Here is a 19,984-nt window from a genome sequence, read left to right on the forward strand (position 1 = left end):
ATGAGCAAACATAACTAAACAGAAACGGAGTCATAGATACAGAGAACAAACAGGTAGTTGCCAGAAGCGGGGGGCGGGGGTGGGAGGAGGAGAGAAACAGGTGAGGGAAATTAAGAGGTACAAACTTTCAGTTGCAAAATAAATGAGTCATGGTTATGAAATGTACAGTGTGGGGAATATAGTCAATAATTATGTAATATCTTTGTATGATGACATATCACATCTAGACTTATCCTGATGATCATTTTGAAAGGTATAGAAATATTGAATCACTCTGTTGTGTACCAGGGACTCACATAACGTTGTAGGTCAATTATACTTCAGAACAAACAAACAAACTCATAGAAAAAGAGATCAGATTTGTGGTTACCAGAGGGGGGAGGTGGGTGGGGGATTGGATGAAGGAAGTCAAAAGGTACAAACTTCCAGTTATTGGATAAATAAGTAGCAGGGATGTAATGTACAACACGATAAATACAATGAACACTGCTGTATGTTATGTATGAAATTTAGGAGGGTAAATCCTATGAGTTCCCTTCACAAGGAAAAGTTACATATTGTTTTCTATTTCTTTAATTTTGTATCTATGTGAGACGATTCACTAAACTTACTAGGGTAATCATTTCATGATGTATATAAGTCAAATCATCATGCTGTACGCCTTAAACTTACACAGTGCTGTATGTCAATTATATCTCAGCAAAACTGGAAGAAAGAAAAGAATGGAGATAGTTGTAAAAGAGAAATTTTAATATATGCTGAAAAAAACTTTAGGAGATAACTTCCTGCTGTTTCTCAGAAGCAGGTAAATCATAGTGTTCTATGTTTTCTTTCAACACAGGGAGCACCTGAGATCCTACAGACAGGTAACATGGAGAAGATAAATTCAAAGAGGTATGCATCAGGTATAGCCCAAAGTTCACCTGTGAACAAAACAGTAACAACAGAAGTTAGATTATTTTAGCAGTTAAAATACTTTTGTAAATAATAATGTTCCACTAAAATTAAGTCAGATCTTTAAAAACATGTACTGGGACTTGATATGTCCTGTCTGTCATTTAGTAGAAGGTAGTGAGAAACAAGGAGAATCCTAATATCCTAGACCACACAGATTCTCGGTTTAAAGTATTCTTTCCCGATAGTTAGCCTGTACCTCTTTATTGCTGGACCTATTATTTTCTCCTTCTTGTGTACCCTGAGTTTCCCACAGGAGGGCTTCTTCCTCCTCTGGGCCTCTGACCACGGTCAGGCCGATTTCTGCTCTGTTCCCTGATGTAAAAACCATTTTGTGAAAATACGGGCAAAACTCAGCATTTTCTATAAGAATGCGTGACGTAAATTAAATTCTCCAAATTCTCCAGAATAAGGATGGGAGGTCGAAAATGAAGAGTTGTGTAAGTCTACTCAAGGTTTGCCATCATCGGAGAGAGAAAAACAAATATCATATATTAACACATATATGTGGAATCTAGAAAAATGGTATAGACCAGGGGTCCACCACCCCTGGGCCGCGGACCAGTAGCAGTCCGCAGTCTGTTAGGAACAGGGCCACACAGCAGGAGGTGAGCAGCGGGTGAGCGAGCAAAGTTTCATCTGCCGCTCCCCATCGCTCCCCATCGCTCCCGCTCACATTACTGCCTGAACCATCCCGGCGTCTCCCATCCCCATCCATGGAAAAACTGCCTTCCACGAAACCGGTCCCTGGTGCCAAAAAGGTTGGGGACTGCTGGTATAAATTATCCTTTTTGCAAAGCAGAGAGAGAGACATAGACGTAGAAAACAAATGTATAGATACCAAGCGGGGAAGGGGGTGGGGTGGGAGGAATTGGGAGATTGGGATTGATACATATATACTATTGATACTATGTATAAAATAGAGAGCTAATGAGGACATACGATATAGCACAGGGAACTCTACTTAATGCACCGTGGTGACCTAAATGCGAAGGAAATCCAAAAAAGAGGGGATATATGGATATGTATAGCTGATTCATTTTGCTGTACAGTAGAAACTAACACAATATTGTAAAGCAATTATACTCCAATAAAAATTAATTTTAAAATAAAACCCTACAAACAGTGAGAGCTGGAGAGGGCATGGAGAAAGGGAACCCTCCTATGCTGTTGGTGAGAGTGGAAATTGATAATAGCCACTGTGGAGAACAGTATAGAGGTTCCTTAAAAAACTAAAAATAGAGCTACCAGTATGATCCAGCAGTCCCACTCCTGGGCGTATATCCAGAGAAAGTCATGATTTGAAAGGACATATGCACCCCAAGGTTCATTGCAGCTCTATCTGCAATAGCCAAGACATGGAAGCAACCAAAATGTCCATCAACACATGAATGGATAAAGGAGATGTGGTCCATATAGACAATGGAGTATTACTCAGCCATGAAAAGGAATGAGATAACGCCATCTGCAGCAACACTGACGGACCTAGAGATGATCATACTAACTGAACTAAGTCAGACAGGGAAAGACAAATATCATAGGATCACTTATAGATGGAAACTAAAAATGTATACAAATGAACTACTTGACAAAACAGAAACAGACTCACAGACTTAGAAAAGAAACTTATGGTTGGGGGGGGGAAGCGGGGGGGGCGGAGGGATAAATTAGGAGGTTGGGATTAACATATACACACTAATATATATATAAAACAGATCATCAACAAGGACCTGCTCTACAGCACAGGGAACTCTATTCAGCACTCTGTAATAACCTAAATGGGGAAAGAATCAGAAAAAGAATAGATATATGGATATGTATAACTGAATCAAGTTGCTGTCCACCTCAAACAAACACAACACTGTAAGTCAACTCTACACCAATATAAAATAAAAGTTAAATTAAAACAAAAACAAAAAACGTTTGCCATCAATGCAAGTGAGCCAGTAACAACACTTTGGAGTATGTGATGTGCTCCCAGATCTGTGATAACATCAGTTGGCCACCACTACGTTCCAGGCCCCAAGCTAGGGACTTGGGATAAATTAATTCCTTAATATTTGTGTACATATAGGTGAAGAGTACACAGGAACTCTCTGTACTATCTTTGCAATTTTTCTGTAAATCTAAAATTATTCCAAATTTAAAAAATAAAAAGATTTATGCACAAGAATTATTGTGATGCTGAGAAATACCACTTCCATGTACCATAGTATTGTGCGCACACATCCTCTCTCCTGGCAATCTGCATGGGGCAGGCTCCAGGTCCCCACGTCCCCAGCTGGCACGGCCTGCCATAGCTGAGCAAACAGACTTGTTGGTATAATACTCAAGCGCAACAGCTCTGCAGACCATACCTATCCATATCCGTAAGGAGAGTTTTGTCAATCAAATACTGTGAAACAAAGCTCTGGTTTTGGAGAAACACAGGAAACGATGCAGAACATTTTACCGTGAGTTAACTTGCCAGTTTATTACTGGGAAGAGATGAAATGCTTGCATTATTTCTGTTAATTTTCAAGAATTGTTCTGTGCAGCCTGATTGCTTATTTGGCTTCCTGGAATTCTTTGCAAACCAAAAGTCCTCACAGAAAGTGCAAGCCCGGAAATAAATGGATGTTCCTAATGAATCAATCTCTTAGAAGTTCAGCTTTTATAATCTGGGATCCACAACAACACTTAGTCATTTTAGCCCTCAAGAAGATGACTTACAAACTTAGTATAGTGGAATTTATTTTCTATGCAGCTACCCTATTCACCATAAGGCATTTTTATTCTTCATGAGATTTCTGTGGCGAAGAAAATAATGATTGAGACAATAGAATTACTTTACTTATTTACTATTTCTCTCTTTTTTTTCCCCTTGGGTGCACCGTACTGCATGTGGTATCTTAGTTCACAGACCAGGGGTGGAACACGTGCCCCCTGCAGTGCAAGCACAGAGTCTTAAGCACTGGACTACCAGGAAAGTCCCCCCCACTTTTTTTTTAAAACTATTTCTTATCTATACTCCATATCTCTTCAACAAGATTTGAAAGCATCAAAGACACATGTCATAAAAATAGTGAGGAAATGAATGGAAAGGAAAAATAAGACAGTGTCGCGGATAAGGTCTGCATCTTGATGGTAGCCCATCAGCCTTACAACGTTTTCCGACTTCTGAAAATTACTCAGCACTATTAAGGATTAGTTCTGGTGTAGACAATGCATCAGGAACTTAAAATGGGGTGTCATTTTTAGCAGTCATGCTTACCTTTCTCTCTCGCCTCTCAGAAAGCTTTTGGAAAACATTTCGGTTTCTCTGCCCAGTTTGCTGATCGATGCAAATCATCTGGCATCTGTGACAAGGTCCCAAAACCTGGGAGGTGAGAAGGGAAAAGACAGCGTTGCCATGAAAGTGACCAGGCTGTCACACTCTGCAGGGAGGAATCTGGGTCCAGGAAGAATCGTTGTAAACAGCCAATTTCAGACTCACAGAGAAATACTCAAACTGCGCGGAGCCAGGAAGTGCCGCCTCTTCCCAATGCCCGCTAGGGAATCACCCACATTCGTTTATCAGCTTAAAGGCTACTGCATCAGGGCTTTGAAGAAAACGAAGAGTGGTTGTGACTCACAGGTGGTTATCAGGGAATGCTGGGCTTCCTCCAGGGAAGAAAAGAACTGATTGGAGGGCATACTGGGAGAAGATGGACAGCCACACACCCTGCGCTGCTGCTCTCGCGGCCACAGATCGCTCGAGACTGCGAGACTGCAGCAAGTAGCTCACACAGTCACACGCGCCCCTGTGAAACACAGTCACACGCGCCCCTGTGAAACACACTCGCTGAGAGCTGAGAGCTGCTGGCTTTCTTTCTCTTTTTTAATTACTCCACAATACATAACGGACATTGTTCAGTGCCCGTTCGCAGACAGCTATCTCATCCCCGGATTTTGCAGTTTTCACCATGGCCTGGCATTCCCATGGGTTGATGCGCTTAGCTCTTCTCCTTTGAAGCCATGTGCATAATTTCTAATGCTTTGCTGTAATCAATAATTTTGCAATAAAGGTCTTAATTCACATAACTCTCTTTCCTGTTGGAATTTTTCTTTAGGCTAAATCTCCCAAAAGGAGATTATAAAGTCAACAAGTATAAACCTTTTATGACTTGATGATATCCAGTGAAAAATTGCTTTCCAAAAGAGATGTGTTAGATCTTTCCACATTGCAACTACTTCAGCACTGAGTATTATCACCAACAAACATCTCTTAAGCATTTACTTAAAAAAAATTTTTAATTGAAGTATAGTTGATTTACAATGTCTCAGGTACACAGCACAGTGATCTGAAAAAAATATAAATTACATAAATATATATATAATATATATTTATATAAATATAATATTCATTTATGTTATATAATATTTATATATAGTATAATAAGAATATAAATATATAATATAAATATATTCTTTTTCCAGATTCTTTTCCATTATAGGTTATTGCAAGATATTGAGTATAGTTCCCGGTGCTATACAGTAAGTCCTTGTTGTTTATTTTATATATATTAGCATGTATCTGTTAATCCCAGATTCCTAATTTAGCATTTACTTTTTGAAAGGCACATTATTAACTATAGCTTATACTTTTTAATGCCTGCACAGGACAACACTGTATGGATGTATTGTACTTTATTTAATCAACTTCATTTTTATGGAGACACAGATGTAGAAAACAAACATATGGATACCAAGGGGGAAGGGGGGTGGGTGGGAGGAACTGGGAGTTTGGGATTGACATATATACATTATTGATACTATGTATAAAATAGATAACTAATGAGAACATATATACAGCACAGGGAACTCTACTTAATGCACTGTGGTGACCTAAATGGGAAGGAAATCCAAAAAAGAGGGGATATATGTGTATGTATAGCTGATTCATTTTGCTGTACAGTAGAAACTAACATAATATTGTAAATCAACTACACTTCAATAAAAATTAATTTTTAAAAACTTCCCTTTTGGGCTTCCCTGGTGGCGCAGTGGTTGGGAGTCCGCCTGCCGATGCAGGGGACACGGGTTCGTGCCCCAGTCAGGGAAGATCCCACATGCCGCGGAGCGGCTGGGCCCGTGAGCCATGGCCGCTGAGCCTGCGTGTCCGGAGCCTGTGCTCCGCAACGGGAGAGGCCACAACAGTAAGAGGCCCGCGTACCGCAAAAAAAAAAAAAAAACCTTCCCTTTTATGGATATTTAGGATGTTCTCCAATTTTTCATATTTATAAAGTATTGCAATGAGTAATTTTGTAAAATATCTTTGCATATTTGTAACAGTATTTTTTATGGAATAGATTTCTATAAGTGAAATTATTGGGTCAAAGGGCATGCATATTTTAACTTTCATTAATTGATGTTTATTAAGTATCATGACCTAAAGAAAGCAAAGCATCTCAGAAAGGTGTTTTTAGAGTCCTTCTTGTATTCATGTACCCAGGTACCTTACAACTTACTTGTTACAAGGTAAGTTTCTGACAGTGATCCTGGTCTAGTTGTAGTGCTTTCTCTTTTCCTTCTTTTCTTCCTTTATTTCTCCCTCTCTCTATCTATCTATCATATACTTAGTGCCTACTCTGTACCAGGCAGGATGTGTAAAAGCAGGTGCTTTTTTTTTTTTTGCGGTACGCGGGCCTCTCACTGCTGTGGCCTCTCCCGTTGCGGAGCACAGGCTCCGGACGCGCAGGCTCAGCGGCCATGGCTCACGGGCCCAGCCACTCCGCAGCATGTGGGATCTTCCCGGACCGGGGCACGAACCCGCGTCCCCTGCGTCGGCAGGGCGACTCTCAACCACTGCGCCACCAGGGAAGCCCTTTTTTTTTCTTTTTTAACATCTTTATTGGAGTATAATTGCTTTACAGTGGTGTGTTAGTTTCTGCTTTATAACAAAGTGAATCAGTTATACATATACATATGTTCCCATATCTCTTCCCTCTTGCATCTCCCTCCCTATCCCACCCCTCTAGGTGGTCACAAAGCACCAAGCTGATCTCCCTGTGCTATGCGGCTGCTTCCCACTACCTATCTATTTTACGTTTGGTAGTGTATATATGTCCATGCCACTCTCTCACTTTGTCACAGCTTACCCTTCCCCCTCCCCGTGTCCTCAAGTCCATGCTCTAGTAGGTCTGTGTCTTTATTCCCGTCTTACCTCTAGGTTCTTCATGACCTTTCTTTTTTTTTCTTAGATTCCATATATATGTGTTAGCATATGGTATTTGTTTTTCTCTTTCTGACTTACTTTACTCTGTATGACAGACTCTACGTCCATCCACCTCACTACAAATAAATCAATTTCGTTTATTTTTATGGTTGAGTAATATTCCATTGTATATATGTGCCACATCTTCTTTATCCATTCATCTGTTGATGGACACTTAGGTTGCTTTCATGTCCTGGCTATTATAAATAGAGCTGCAATGAACATTTTGGTACATGACTCTTTTTGAACAACCCAATCCAAAAATGGGCAGAAGACCTAAATAGACATTTCTCCAAAGAAGATATACAGATTGCCAACAAACACATGAAAGAATGCTCAACATCATTAATCATTAGAGAAATGCAAATCAAAACTACAATGAGATATCATCTCACACTGGTCAGAATGGCCATCATCAAAAAATCTAGAAACAGTAAGTGCTGGAGAGGGTGTGGAGAAAAGGGAACCCTCTTGCACTGTTGGTGGGAATGCAAATTGGTACAGCCACTATGGAGAACAGTATGGAGGTTCCTTAAAAAACTAAAAATAGAATTACCATATGACCCAGCAATCCATTACTGGGCATGTACCCTGAGAGCAGGTGCTTTTATAGCAAGGCAGGGACACAGCAACAGAAAATGAAGAAGAGTCAGCCAGGATGGAGGATTGAGTGGAATGACAGAAGGCTGGTGCCAGAGAGGTCTGTGGAAGAGAAAAGAGATAATTCTTTCAAGGGGGAGCAGCTTCCAGGATAAGAGGAAGCTTGGAGAGTTAAATGGGTAACAAAGATCTTTTGGACATCTTTTTCTTCTATTGGTGCCACGCAGTTTATCCCTACCCCAAACCCCAGACCTCTGAAATCCTTCATTAAGGGTTAAATTATTGTTTACCGCTTTCCTGGAAGTTAGAGTGATGTTCCATTTGAGTGCAGTAGCCCTATTACAATCAGTTTATACAACTGGCTAATTACTGTTATTAAGATAATTTCATTCCCCACTGAAGAACTGGGGACATCCTGTGCAGATGACCCATCCTTCTGTCCCCAGCTATTCCATAGCTTTTCTGCCCATTCATTCCATCAGCAGTTTGGAGCACTTACTCTGGGTAAGGACTGTCCTAGACCCCAGAGGAACAGCAGGGACTAAACAGACTTGGTCCCCACCCTCGTATGCTCTGAAGAAATAAGGAGACACTGTGCAGAGTGTGACCTTGTGGTGGGTCAGGAACAACCTTTCCAAGGAGGTAACATCTGAGCTGAGACCCTATAGGAGCTGGAGGAAAAGTGCTCCATGTGGAATGGACAGCAGGGCTAAGGTGCTAAGGCAGGAAGCTTGGCTTGTTTAGGGAATGGAGAGAAGGTCTACAGGGCAGGCAGAAGGGGAGGGGTGATGAGCTCAGGGAGATGGGAGAGGCCGGAGGATCAGGTCTCGGGGGCCTTATCTGCCCTAAGGAGGAATGTAGATGTTAGCTGAAGACTTCAGGTTTGGGGAGCCCAAAGCCTGGGGAGGGAGGGCATCCTGGAGGCTTCGCCTCTAACTGCAAGCTGCCCCCCAGCTGCCAACGAGGCCAGAAGCGAGAGAGCATGGGGAGAAGGTACAGTCACCATGGGCACTGAAGGACCATGAGGCATCTGGGTCCTCCTCCACAAGCTCCAGACAGCGAGAAAATCCAGCAGGTTTCAGGAGGAGGACGTTCTCATAGACACAAGCATTCCAAGAAACAGAGTTGAAGCCTAGACACGGCAACAAAGTCTGTACCTTCATCACCTGTACGTTCTCTCTTCCCCACGTGAAACTGCTGCCCTCCCCGGAGGAAGGAGGGATGGATCATTCCAAGGGGCACCCCAGGATGCAGGTGTCACATACCCTTCTGCTGAGATTTTGTGGGTAAGAGTCAACGCCTGGTGGGGGTGGGGCACGTGATGGGGCATGGGATTCCCTGCTACCTGCTACCATCCCGGCCTAGGACTGAGGTCAATCCCCATTGGCAACCCTTGAGGAAGGATAATAGAACTCCTGGGAACTTACCTGGAAATGCAAGGAACCAACTGAAATTTCATCCCATTTCTCTTCTTCAAAAGCCCTTGTTCCACTGGTAATAATATTGGCACGGAAACGCGAGATGAGATTGTTCACTGGGAATAATTCTTCCTTTCCATTCTCATCACTGTTTAAGACATACCCAAAAGAGAAAAGGTGGGGAAGGGTGGACAACTGCACTATTGTAATAATTCAACATTTCTACCACTCGATGCCTGAGTTCATCAATTGTACTCTGGCCTGAGGCTTCGATGATCAGAACAAGCTTTTATCATGAGTGCAAGGCCAAGAGACTCACATCTGTTGGACAGACCTCCGTGATCTCCCTGGAATGTGGTCCCATCTCCATGGAGAAGCCCACAAGAGGCAGTGCAATGGGTGAGTAGATCTTTGCTGAAGAGATGAAGAACTTTGGAAACCAAGTGAACTGGGATCGAGTGAATAAACTTATGAGAAAATACCAATTCTACAGAGTCAGGACAAGGCATTTAAAGACTGTCAACAGGCTTAATTATCAAGGACCTAAAAAGTATCAAGAGCTCACACTCTTTTTGGATATTAGAACATCATAAAGCAACATAGAGTATACATGGGAGGTTTTAATATTTATTTCCTATAGAGAACCGATTGGTGGTTGCCAGGGGTGGGGAGAAGGGTGGGCAAAATGGGTGAAAGGGGTCAAAAGGTACAAACTTCCAGTTATAAAATAAACAAGTCATGGGGATGTAATGTATAGCATGGCAACTATAGTTAATAATACTGTATTGTCTAAAAAACGACTGTATTGCATATTTAAAAGGTATTAAGAGAATAAATCTTAAGTACTCATAAAAAGAAAAAAATTTTGCAGGACTTCCCTGGTGGTGCAGTGGTTAAGAATCCACCTGCCAGCGCAGGGGACGCGGGTTCAATCCCTGGTCCAGGAAGATCCCACATGCCCTGAAGCAACTAAGCCCATGCGCCACAACTACTGAGTCTGCACTCTAGAGCCCGCAAGTCACAACTACTGAGCCCACGTGCCACAACTACTGAAGCACACATGACTAGAGCCCGTGCTCCACAACAAAGACAAGCCACTGCAATGAGAAGCCTGAGCACTATAACAGAGTAGCCCCCGCTCTCTACAACTAGAGAAAGCCTGCGCATAGCAATGAAGACCCAACACAGGCAAAAATAAATAAATAAATAAATTTATTAAAAAAAGAAATAAACAATCTTTAAAAAAAAATTTCCAGCTATGTGTGATGACAGATGTTTACTAGACTTAACTGTGATCATTTCTCAGTATATACAAATATAGAATCATGTTGTACACCTGAAACTAATATAATGTTGCATGTCAATTGTATCTCGATTAAAAATTTTATTTCCTAGCTTCCATCCCGTTTGCAGTTTTAACTAAGCATATGCTATTTTTGTAATTCTTGTTTAAAATTTTTGTTTATTAGCACCAGTTACCATTAAACAGCTCCCTGCACCTCCATGCACGCCCTCCCCTAAGGTAAAAAAGCACTGAAAAAGCATCTGCAAACTTCAACAGAGGAACACACTGTATGATCCCATTAAATTGAGTTTAAGAAAAGGTGAAACTGTCTAGGGTGAAAGAAGGCATAATAGTGGCAACCTTCAGTGGGGTTGACCAAGAAGGGACATGAGGAAGGGGTCTATGGTTCTAGAAATGTTCTCTACTTGATCTGGATGGTGGTTACGTGGGTATATACATCTGTAAACATTCACTAAACTATGTACTTATGATTTTTGCACTTTGTTGTACTTTAATAAAAGTTTTTGAAGTTTGGAGGGAGGGAAATCCTTGAGCATGACTGGAATTTGCCCTGGAGACAGAACTGAAAGACACTGGGGGAGAGTAAGGGGTCCCATGTCTGTATCTCAAAGCCCCTGGCATGTGAAAAGCCAGGCACCAGGATACCCAAGTCCAGCTTTGCCAGTAACTATGTGCAACACCCACAATCGATGAGGACTGCAGGGCCCTTGTGGGAAATGAGAGGGTTAGCACTTTCCAGTCCTAAAATCCTTTGATTCTGGATTTACCCTCCAGGTTATAAACAAACAAACAAACAAAACTCCCTTTGTGCTTTTTAATAGGGAAAGTTTTATGAAAAGCTACCATGGCCCGCATGGAGACAATATCATCCAGCAAATTTGAAAACAGAACCAGGGACGCTGTGTACTAACCACAGGCTGTTTCTCCTACCTTTGACCACCTGGCCTTCCTACCTCCTGCTTGTCAGCTCTGCACTAAACCAGGACCGCAGGAACCAGGGCTGCAGCAAGCCTGTCCCCACCTCCTCTCTTTCCACACCAAGAATCCCAGAAAACTGCAGACCTGCTCCTTCCAGGGCCCAGGGTACCTGAGGAAGGGGGTCACTCAGTACCGGGAAAACTCAGTGAACGCCCAGGGACCAGGCATCACACTTCAGCTCCTAAAGAGGGCAGCCTGGACCTCGGCAAGGGAACACTGTTGTGTGTTTTTGCCAATGACTATAAGCAGGAATTACTACAAACAGTCCATTTTGTAGTTTTTATTAAGCTATATGTGTACATGTTTGTGCATGTGCACACATGTGCCCAGGACCACAGGGCACGTGAGCGTCACAGGAGCCCCAGCTCATGGTGTTGACAGGTGTGGACCATGAATGATCTGCCGGTCCCAACTCTTACGTAAGAGCTGGGTGATTTTTCTTTTTTGCCCCAATTGTCTGATTATCTTGGGACTTCAATTTCCTCTGAAGGACAATGAGGGGGCTTGAACCAACCAAGACCCTTTCTAGAGCTGACTTTTCCAGGACCCTTGGGAGATCCCTGGGTGGGAGTGAGCAGGCAAGGGTGCTAGTTCTGTCTGATGATACAAACAAATAGTATCTACAATTACAACTTTAAAAGCTTTCATAACCACTCTTCTTTTCACTCAAAATGAGTGTGGAAGTAATGCAAGGCTCCTAGGGGCCAGGGGACAGTGGGAGAGTGGGCAACAAAAGTGAGTCCAGGGGGCTTCCCTGGTGGTGCAGTGGTTGAGAGTCCGCCTGCCGATGCAGGGGACACGGGTTCGTGCCCTGGTCTGGGAGGATCCCGCGTGTCGTGGAGCGGCTGGGCCTGTGAGCCATGGCCGCTGAGCCTGCGCGTCCGGAGCCTGTGCTCCGCAACGGGAGAGGCCACGACAGTGAGAGGCCCGCGTACAGAAAAAAAAAAAAAAAAAGTGGGTCCAATTGCTGGCGATTACATTCAACTAAATGTTTAAGAATTGAAATGATTAAACATGAGGGTTGGGATTCTCCGCCAAGCATCCTGAGGGCATCAAGAAGGACATTGGAAGATAAAAGAGAACCCTCTAAAAGATTAAGGGAAACTGGCCTAAAAAGTTTTGTGACTTCTCTGGGCCTCAGTTTCTCAATGAAGGGTCTGGACTCATGATTCGCAGACCTTTTCTCCCTAGGGAGGTGACCAGCTCACTCCCAGGGGCAAGTAGTTACACCTGTCTGCTATTCCCAAGGTAAATAGCAAATAGTACAGGGATCTTACCTGGTGCTTAATTGCTGCTGAAGTTCCAAAACACTGGATCTGTTTATCAGCAGATACTGTGCCTCATTCACCAGAGAGAGGGTGGCTGTTGTACAAGCAGATTGATCTAAAAGTGATGGAGTATTTAAAAGAAGAGTTGCTGGAGAGGGAAACAACCTAAGTGTCCACTGATGGATAAATGGTTAAGGAAATGTGGTATACATACACAGTGGAATATTATTCAGCCATAAAAAAAAATGAAATCTCGCCATTTAACGACAACATGGATGGACCTTGAGGGTATTATGCTAAGTGAAAAGTCAGACAGAGAAAGTCCTATACTGTATAATCTCACTTAGATACGGAATCTAAAACAAAACAAAACAAGCTCATAGATCCAGAGAACAGATTGGTGGTTGCCAGAGGTGGGGGGGGGGGGCGGCGGGGTTTGGCAAAATGGGTGAAGGTTAAAAGGTACGAACTTCCACTTATAAAATAAATAAGTCCTGGGGATGTAATGTCTAGTGTGGTGACTTCAGTTAATAATACTGTATTGCATATTTGAAAGTTCTCATCATAAGAAAAAAATTTGTAACTGTGTGATGATGGATATTAACTGGATTTATCGTGATGATCATTTTGCAATATATACAAGTGTCAAATTATTATGTTGTATGCCTGAAACTAATATTATGTTGTATGTCAATTATACCTAAATTTAAAAATTAAGATAAAATAAATTAGAAAAGAAGAGTTGCTTTCTTGGAATGCAAATGAATCATGCTTCCATTGACTTGCATTCTTTAAATTTAATTTTTATCTTATAATAGAGTGTAGTTGATTTACAATGTTGTGTTAGTTTCAGGTGTAAGCAAAGTGATTCAGCTATACGTATACATATATTCATTCTTTTTCAGATTCTTTTCCCATATAGGTTATTACAGAATATTGAGTAGAATTCCTGGCCTGATTAGTACTTGAATGGAAGACTTGCATTTTTAAATATTAGGGACTGTTTCTAAAGGGAAGAAAATGGTGCCCTGGAAATAAAAAATGTTCTAGCATGGCTCAAACTTCTCAAAAACAGAAAGAACATAAGCTTCTAGAATATGCTGTTGATAATCTGGAAAAAAATAATAAAATGCTGAAGTTAAATTCTTCCAGCAAAGGAAACTTGGAGGCAACACTTAGAGGAGGAGAGATGGGGCTGCAGGGCGGAGGTGGGGAGGTGGCGGGGGTGGGGGGGGCCCTTCCCCAAGCAAGAAGAAGGGCCTTGATGAGGGTCACAGGCCCAGTGAGATCTTCTGAATCTGGTCAGTGAATCTAGTCAGGGAGAAGCTGGGTTCTGCCCTCGGGCAAGTGTGTAATATTGACTTTAGAAATAAATAATACAAGTTTTAAAACTACTGAAAAGAAAAAAAAAAAAGAGTGGAAGAAAATATCAAGGGCCTCCAGAACTACTGCAGCCCATCACCCAGCTTCCAGCTCCCACTTTTTGGGCCATAGCTGTCTTTATACAAGATGTTGATGATAAAGGCTGGCCGGGCCAAAACCTAGTGAGCTGTCTCTGAACTAGGCCTGTGGACCCCAGAGTACCCAAGAATGGACACTTCCAAGAGAATCGCTTACAGATTCTCTATTTCCATGTCTTCTTTGCTAAAATGGCTCTGCCGGAGCAGTGAGGTGCAATCCCAGGCCCCTCCACAAAAGGCCCTTCTCACCCTTCACAGGGCAAATGGCGCATTGGCCCTGGGGGCTAAAAATCTCCAGGGTGGAAAACAAAAGACCAGTTCAAAACCCTGGGGTCTGTGCTGAGAAAATAAAAGTCTCTCAAGCTTGGGTGACTGATCCTCCTGTAGGTCAGATGGGTTCCATTTCTTTGCTAACCACAAAACTGCCGGAACTAATTAAGTTGTCAAGTGACAGATGATTAAAGTCATCTTGATGTTAGATCCCTGTGCCTCAGAAGAAAGGTTTGAGTGACAGCGCGTTAACCAAACACCTTCATCCCCAGCCGTTTACTGACTTAAATAAGATTCTTCAGAAGAGAACCAGTGCTGAACACCAGCTATTCTGATGATAGGTGACAGTCATTCATGGACATGGGAATTAATCACAGGTGGCCAGCCATCTCATTAAGAGATTCATTTTCCACTATTTTTTTCTCTTTATGTTTAATAACTATTTTTTGAAATTTATAATATACTTTTGTTGCTTTGATCAACTGTGTACTATTAAAAACTATGATAAGAACTCAACCTAGGAAAAATTTCCTAACACTGAGACTCTACAATCACAGGAAACTTTAAGAAATTTTATACATTTCAATTTATATATAATTTTAGTTTCAGATAAATATGATAGGGTGATCAAGGAAAGAGTTTCAAGCATAAAATATATAACACTAAGATAAAATTCCTTCAAGGAAGTGGAATGGAAATACAAGTTGAAGAAAGAAAATGAAAGAAAGAAAATTTCTGTACCTTAAAAAACAGTTTGTTTATACACATATTTTTAAGTTAATACTCATAAGACTCAAATCACTATGGTATTGAGACTCCACTGGTTTATATTTAAAAGGGCAATGTACAAGTTTTAATTTTAAATGACTACAGGCGTACATTGTTTTATTGCATTTCACTTTATCATGCCTCGCAAGTACTTCACAGGTATTAAGTTTTTTACAAATTGAATGTTTGTGGCAACACTGCATCGAGCAAATCCATTGCACCATTGTTCCAACTGCATTTGCTCACTTCATATCTCTGTGTTGCATTTTGGTAGTTCTCACAATATTTCAAACTTTTTCATTATTATATTTGTTATAGTGATCTGTGATCAGCGATCTCTGATGTTACTATGACTTGCTGAAGGCTCAGATAATGGTTAGAGTTTTTTAGCAAGAAAGTATTTCTAATTAAGTTATGCACACTGATTTTTAGACATAATGCTATTACATACTTACTAGATTACAATAGAGTGTAAACATACCTTTTATACGCACTGGGAAACCAAAAAATTTTTGTGACTTGCTTTATTGTAGTGGTCTGGAACCGAACTCTCAGTATCTCTAAAGTAAGCCTGTATATTTGCAATATGCTGGAAATCACATCCTTTGCAACTTTTTTTTTTTTTAAATTTAGATGACAACGTAAAGAGGTAGTGTAGCTTTAAAAAATTTCTTCTAAGGTGTACCAACACAAAAATGTTCAAAGGCTTAGACCTAGACCATCAGAGACCTCTCCACCGTAAATGGCATCTTTGAAGTATAATATTCACAAGCTGACACTCCTGATCCTGTATCGAGCAGCCAACGGATTCATTCTGCTCCCACCTTTGCCTACCCAGGTCCCATCTCCCACTAGGACAGTCACTGCCGCCTCCTGCCTGGACTCTTTGCTTCCTTCATTTCCCTCTCCCTTGCAGCCTCCACACCTCACCAGGGGTGTCTTTCTAATGCAAGCTGCATCATGAAACTCCCCAGGGTAGAATTCTTCAGTTCTTCAACCTGAAGACAGTGCTTACTTACTCCTCAGCAGCACATTCATCTCTTCTCTCTAGCTCTGCCCCATCACTCCCCTACCCATGTCTGACCCTCCTAAACCCTTCTCTGAACCCATGAAATGCCAAGCTCTGCCATGCTGCTCCTCAGTAATCTTCTTGCCTTTCTCTGCCTGGAACACTTCTACTCTCCTGTTAAGATGCAGCTCCAAACTCACCTCTTCCCTGAAGCCCTCCATGACTCACTCCAGGTGTAGATTTACAAGCCAGTCTCCCAGGGAGCTAGTGACTAAGCCAGGTCATTCCTGCACAAACCAGTAATGTGGCAACTCTCCAGTCCATTCATTTATTCATCTGGTATTTACTGAGCAACTACTATGTGCCAGGTCTGTTCTAAGCCCTGAACAAAGCAGAGAAAAATCCCTCCCTCACAGAGCTTATGATCTAACAGAGGGAAGACAGAACATAAACAGGATAACTGAGTTGGCCTATAGGATGCATGGCCTATAGGATGTGAAAAGTGCCACAGAGAAAAATAAAACAGGGAATGAGCTGGAGGTTCAGGTAGGGGCCATGGTTCTAAGGAGGGCAGCCAGGCAAGGCTCCCCCGAGAAGGTGACATTTGAGCAGACACCTGAAAACTCTCTCTTTCTATATGGTACTGTTAGCTCAAAGTACTTTCTTCTCTGCTGTCTCATTTTACGCTCACAACAGCTTATGGCGGGAAAAACTGTCAAAACCCTTAAATCTAAGTAGATGACATGCCGTCACAATGTTCTGCCGTCGAGTTCTACAGAAGTTCAACACCAATGGGTTCAAGGATTTGCCAAGGTCTCAACAACTACTTGGTGTCAGGACCAAGACTAGAAGTCCAGATTTTCTTAGTATACAGCAAGCTACCAATGTTTTTCTTTAACAAAACTTAATTGTGCTTCTAAACATGCAGGACTGAGGCAGAGAGCTTGAGCAGAGGCTGCAAGCCCCCCTCGGCCTCCTCGGGCTCATCCTGGAGACCACACATGGGTCCTGCTGACCTGGGGGACACCACAGCACCTTTCTGCCAGCGGCTGACCACCCCTACTTTCTGTTCATGAGCACGTTGCCCTGTCAATCCATTTTTTGGGCTGATTTTCGTGTCTGCAAGGGTTAAACCCAAGTGCCTGTCCCCTAAGAAGCAATCCGAAATGTGATACCTTTGCCTCGTTTCTTCCTTGCATTTCTTTGAAAGTCTGAACTTTGTCTGATCAAATGATATGGACGGCCAAAAAACGTTGACAACCAGCTTGAAATTTTTTCTCCACAGTCATAAGTATTTACCCTGGCAGAAAAAAAAAAAAAAAAAAAAGGAAAGATGTTATGTAGTATTCCTTTAAATAACTGAAATAGCAAAAAGTTATGTAATATAATATTATATAATTAATATAATATAATATATAATATGAAAACATGAAGCCCCCAACAAGACAGAAATCTACAGTGACAAGTGTGCTTAGGAAGTCGCAATGAGATTCCCAAGGCACGGGAAGGCCTGGGATCTGGAGCTTATGCAAAGCTTTCAGATCAAATTAAAAGCTTTAGAAATTTCTCTTGAAAGACTTTGTTTATATTACTTACAGCCCCTGAGAACCACAAAGCTTGGAATTTAAGAGCTTCCAGAGCATTATTTTGCTTTAAGAAGCTCCGGAACCCAGACCCGTGTCCTGGTTTTTTTACTATAGGCCTGACTGGAATATCTTCTCTCACGGCCATGCTGTAGGGACTGACGTGTTTGGTTTCTGAAAAGAACACTATGGCCATAAGTCACCGATATAAGTACATTTTTTGATCTGGTTTTTTAAAACTCTTCAAACTTCTAGAATTTTTAAATAGAATTTTAAATTTTTTAAAAATTATAATCTATACATCTCCAGAACTAATCATGCAAAATTGCTAATAACGTACATTGGGATTACAAGATAGATATTATTGAAAACTTATCCTAATTTTTACTGGGAAAAATAGCTGCCTTTAGGATCTAGAAAGGAAAGGGAAGAATGAAACCTTGCTTTGTAGACATTCTCTCTGGTGCTTTGAGAGATGCACCTAGGTCCATTTTTCATCATATTGAGCACTTGTGGTTCTGAGTATGAGAAGCCTGACCTCTAGCTATCGAAAAGCTTTATTAACCAGAAAATGCCATTCCTCTCAGATGCAGCTAAATGAAATCTACAACCAGGGAAGAGCCTGATAAATAATTGCAGATACCCCTGGATAGCTATATTTCTCTCTATAAGAAGATTTGCTATAGTGACATGCAGAAATGTTTACCCCAAATTCATTGCCCTAATTGAAAATGTGCTATGATGAGTGTTTAAATCTGCACAAGAACTAACAAGAGGATGCAGAGTGTGCTCACCCCTTGGGCTCCAGGATGGGCCAGGGCCCATGATGCTCAATTGTATAGAGCACAATCTTCACGCTATCACCTTCCCACCTTTCCTGAGCATGTAGCCCTTCATCATCCCAGCGTGACCTGGGGCACTAACAACTTGAGTCCAATTTGGATGTAGCTTGAGTATTTGACATATCATCTCATGACTTACTTGTTTGCAGTGCAGAAGGAAATGTACTCTGACTCAGTGCTATGCATATCACCAACTACTGAGCACAAACATACCCACCAACTACTTTATTGTGTTAACTAATAGGCAATTCATTTTAAAAGACTTTTACTATATATAAATCCCTACTGAACTGTTAAGGGTTAACCATTTTAGTATTTGGGGGGTAAACTAGTTGGGGTATTAGATGCGCTGGGAACCCATCAGATAGGGGCCCACAATCAGAAAATTTGTATTCCACGTGTTTTCAGGTTGAAATTAGATTTAGGTTAAAAGGGATGCAGAAATTTGATGTATTCAATAAATTGATTTGTAAATATTTACGATCAAGAAATAAAATGAAATCCTATAACACTCAACCTCATTTTCTATGTTTCCTAGAATTCAGCAGATGATTTACCATCAATAACTCAGATTAGGTAATAATCCACAACTATATGGAATATAATTGTTGAACTATCACTTGAAAGTTCTACAACCTGAGGGACATCTTGACACTCCCCTCAGCTTCCACATCCAATTCATCGGCGAGTTCAGGTTATTCTACCTCCAGAATATATTATATCTGATGCCCACCTGATTTTCTCTCTGACCCTGATCCAAGCCTCCATCTCATCTCACCTGTGTTACTAACACAGATGCTCAGCTGGCCTTCCCACTTGCACCTTACCGTCTTCCAACTTTTCTACCCACCAGCCAATTTTTTCAAGCTGTGAATTGGGTCCCTTGACTCACCACTCCCCTGCGGCCACCCCTCTGAGCTCCACCATGCCTCCTCCAAACTGTCCCCTGCCTCACCTCACCTCCCTCCACACCACACTGTTCCAGGGTCTACAGGAAGCAACACAGACAGTCCTGCTCTCTCGGGGTTGGCATTCTAGCAGGAGGGACTGAAGGTATATGTTGGGGAAAAGATTAATGAGAAGGAGAAGAATTCAGCAGAGCAAGTGGAGAGGGAGGGGCTGGCTCCTAGGGGAGGTCAGATGGGCCCTCTGAGAAGGAGGTTTTTCAGCAGAGACCCGATGAGGTGAGGAAGTGAACCCTGCGGGGGTATAAACAGGGAAAGAGCATTCCAGGCAGAGGGAGCAGCAAGTGCAAAGACCTAAGGAGGAAGCATGCTTACTAGGTGTGAAGAA

The 19,984-nt window shown here is 41.9% G+C and overlaps 1 protein-coding gene across 2 annotated transcripts in view; it reads right to left on the bottom strand.

The window, feature by feature from the left end:
• Nucleotides 1-764: 764 nt before the first annotated feature.
• Nucleotides 765-19,984, bottom strand: part of MOCOS (molybdenum cofactor sulfurase) — a 57,213-nt gene continuing 37,993 nt past the window's right edge. Inside the window, exons 11-16 of one of the 2 annotated variants that reach the window (XR_009566380.1) lie at nt 17,442-17,566; nt 12,769-12,874; nt 9,217-9,355; nt 7,746-7,891; nt 4,208-4,312; nt 786-923 (exon numbers count right to left, since the gene is read on the bottom strand). Coding sequence is in view for 1 of the 2 variants with exons in the window: in XM_030876564.2 (XP_030732424.2) it covers nt 771-923; nt 4,208-4,312; nt 9,217-9,355; nt 12,769-12,874; nt 17,442-17,566 (628 nt within the window). In the remaining variant the exon portion in view is untranslated. Of the gene's footprint in view, nt 924-4,207; nt 4,313-7,745; nt 7,892-9,216; nt 9,356-12,768; nt 12,875-17,441; nt 17,567-19,984 lie in introns of both variants that reach the window. The other variant, XM_030876564.2, reaches the window with a different exon arrangement.

The sequence above is a fragment of the Globicephala melas genome, chromosome 13, assembly GCF_963455315.2.
Source record: "Globicephala melas chromosome 13, mGloMel1.2, whole genome shotgun sequence".
In the NCBI taxonomy this organism is placed as follows: Eukaryota; Metazoa; Chordata; class Mammalia; order Artiodactyla; family Delphinidae; genus Globicephala; species Globicephala melas.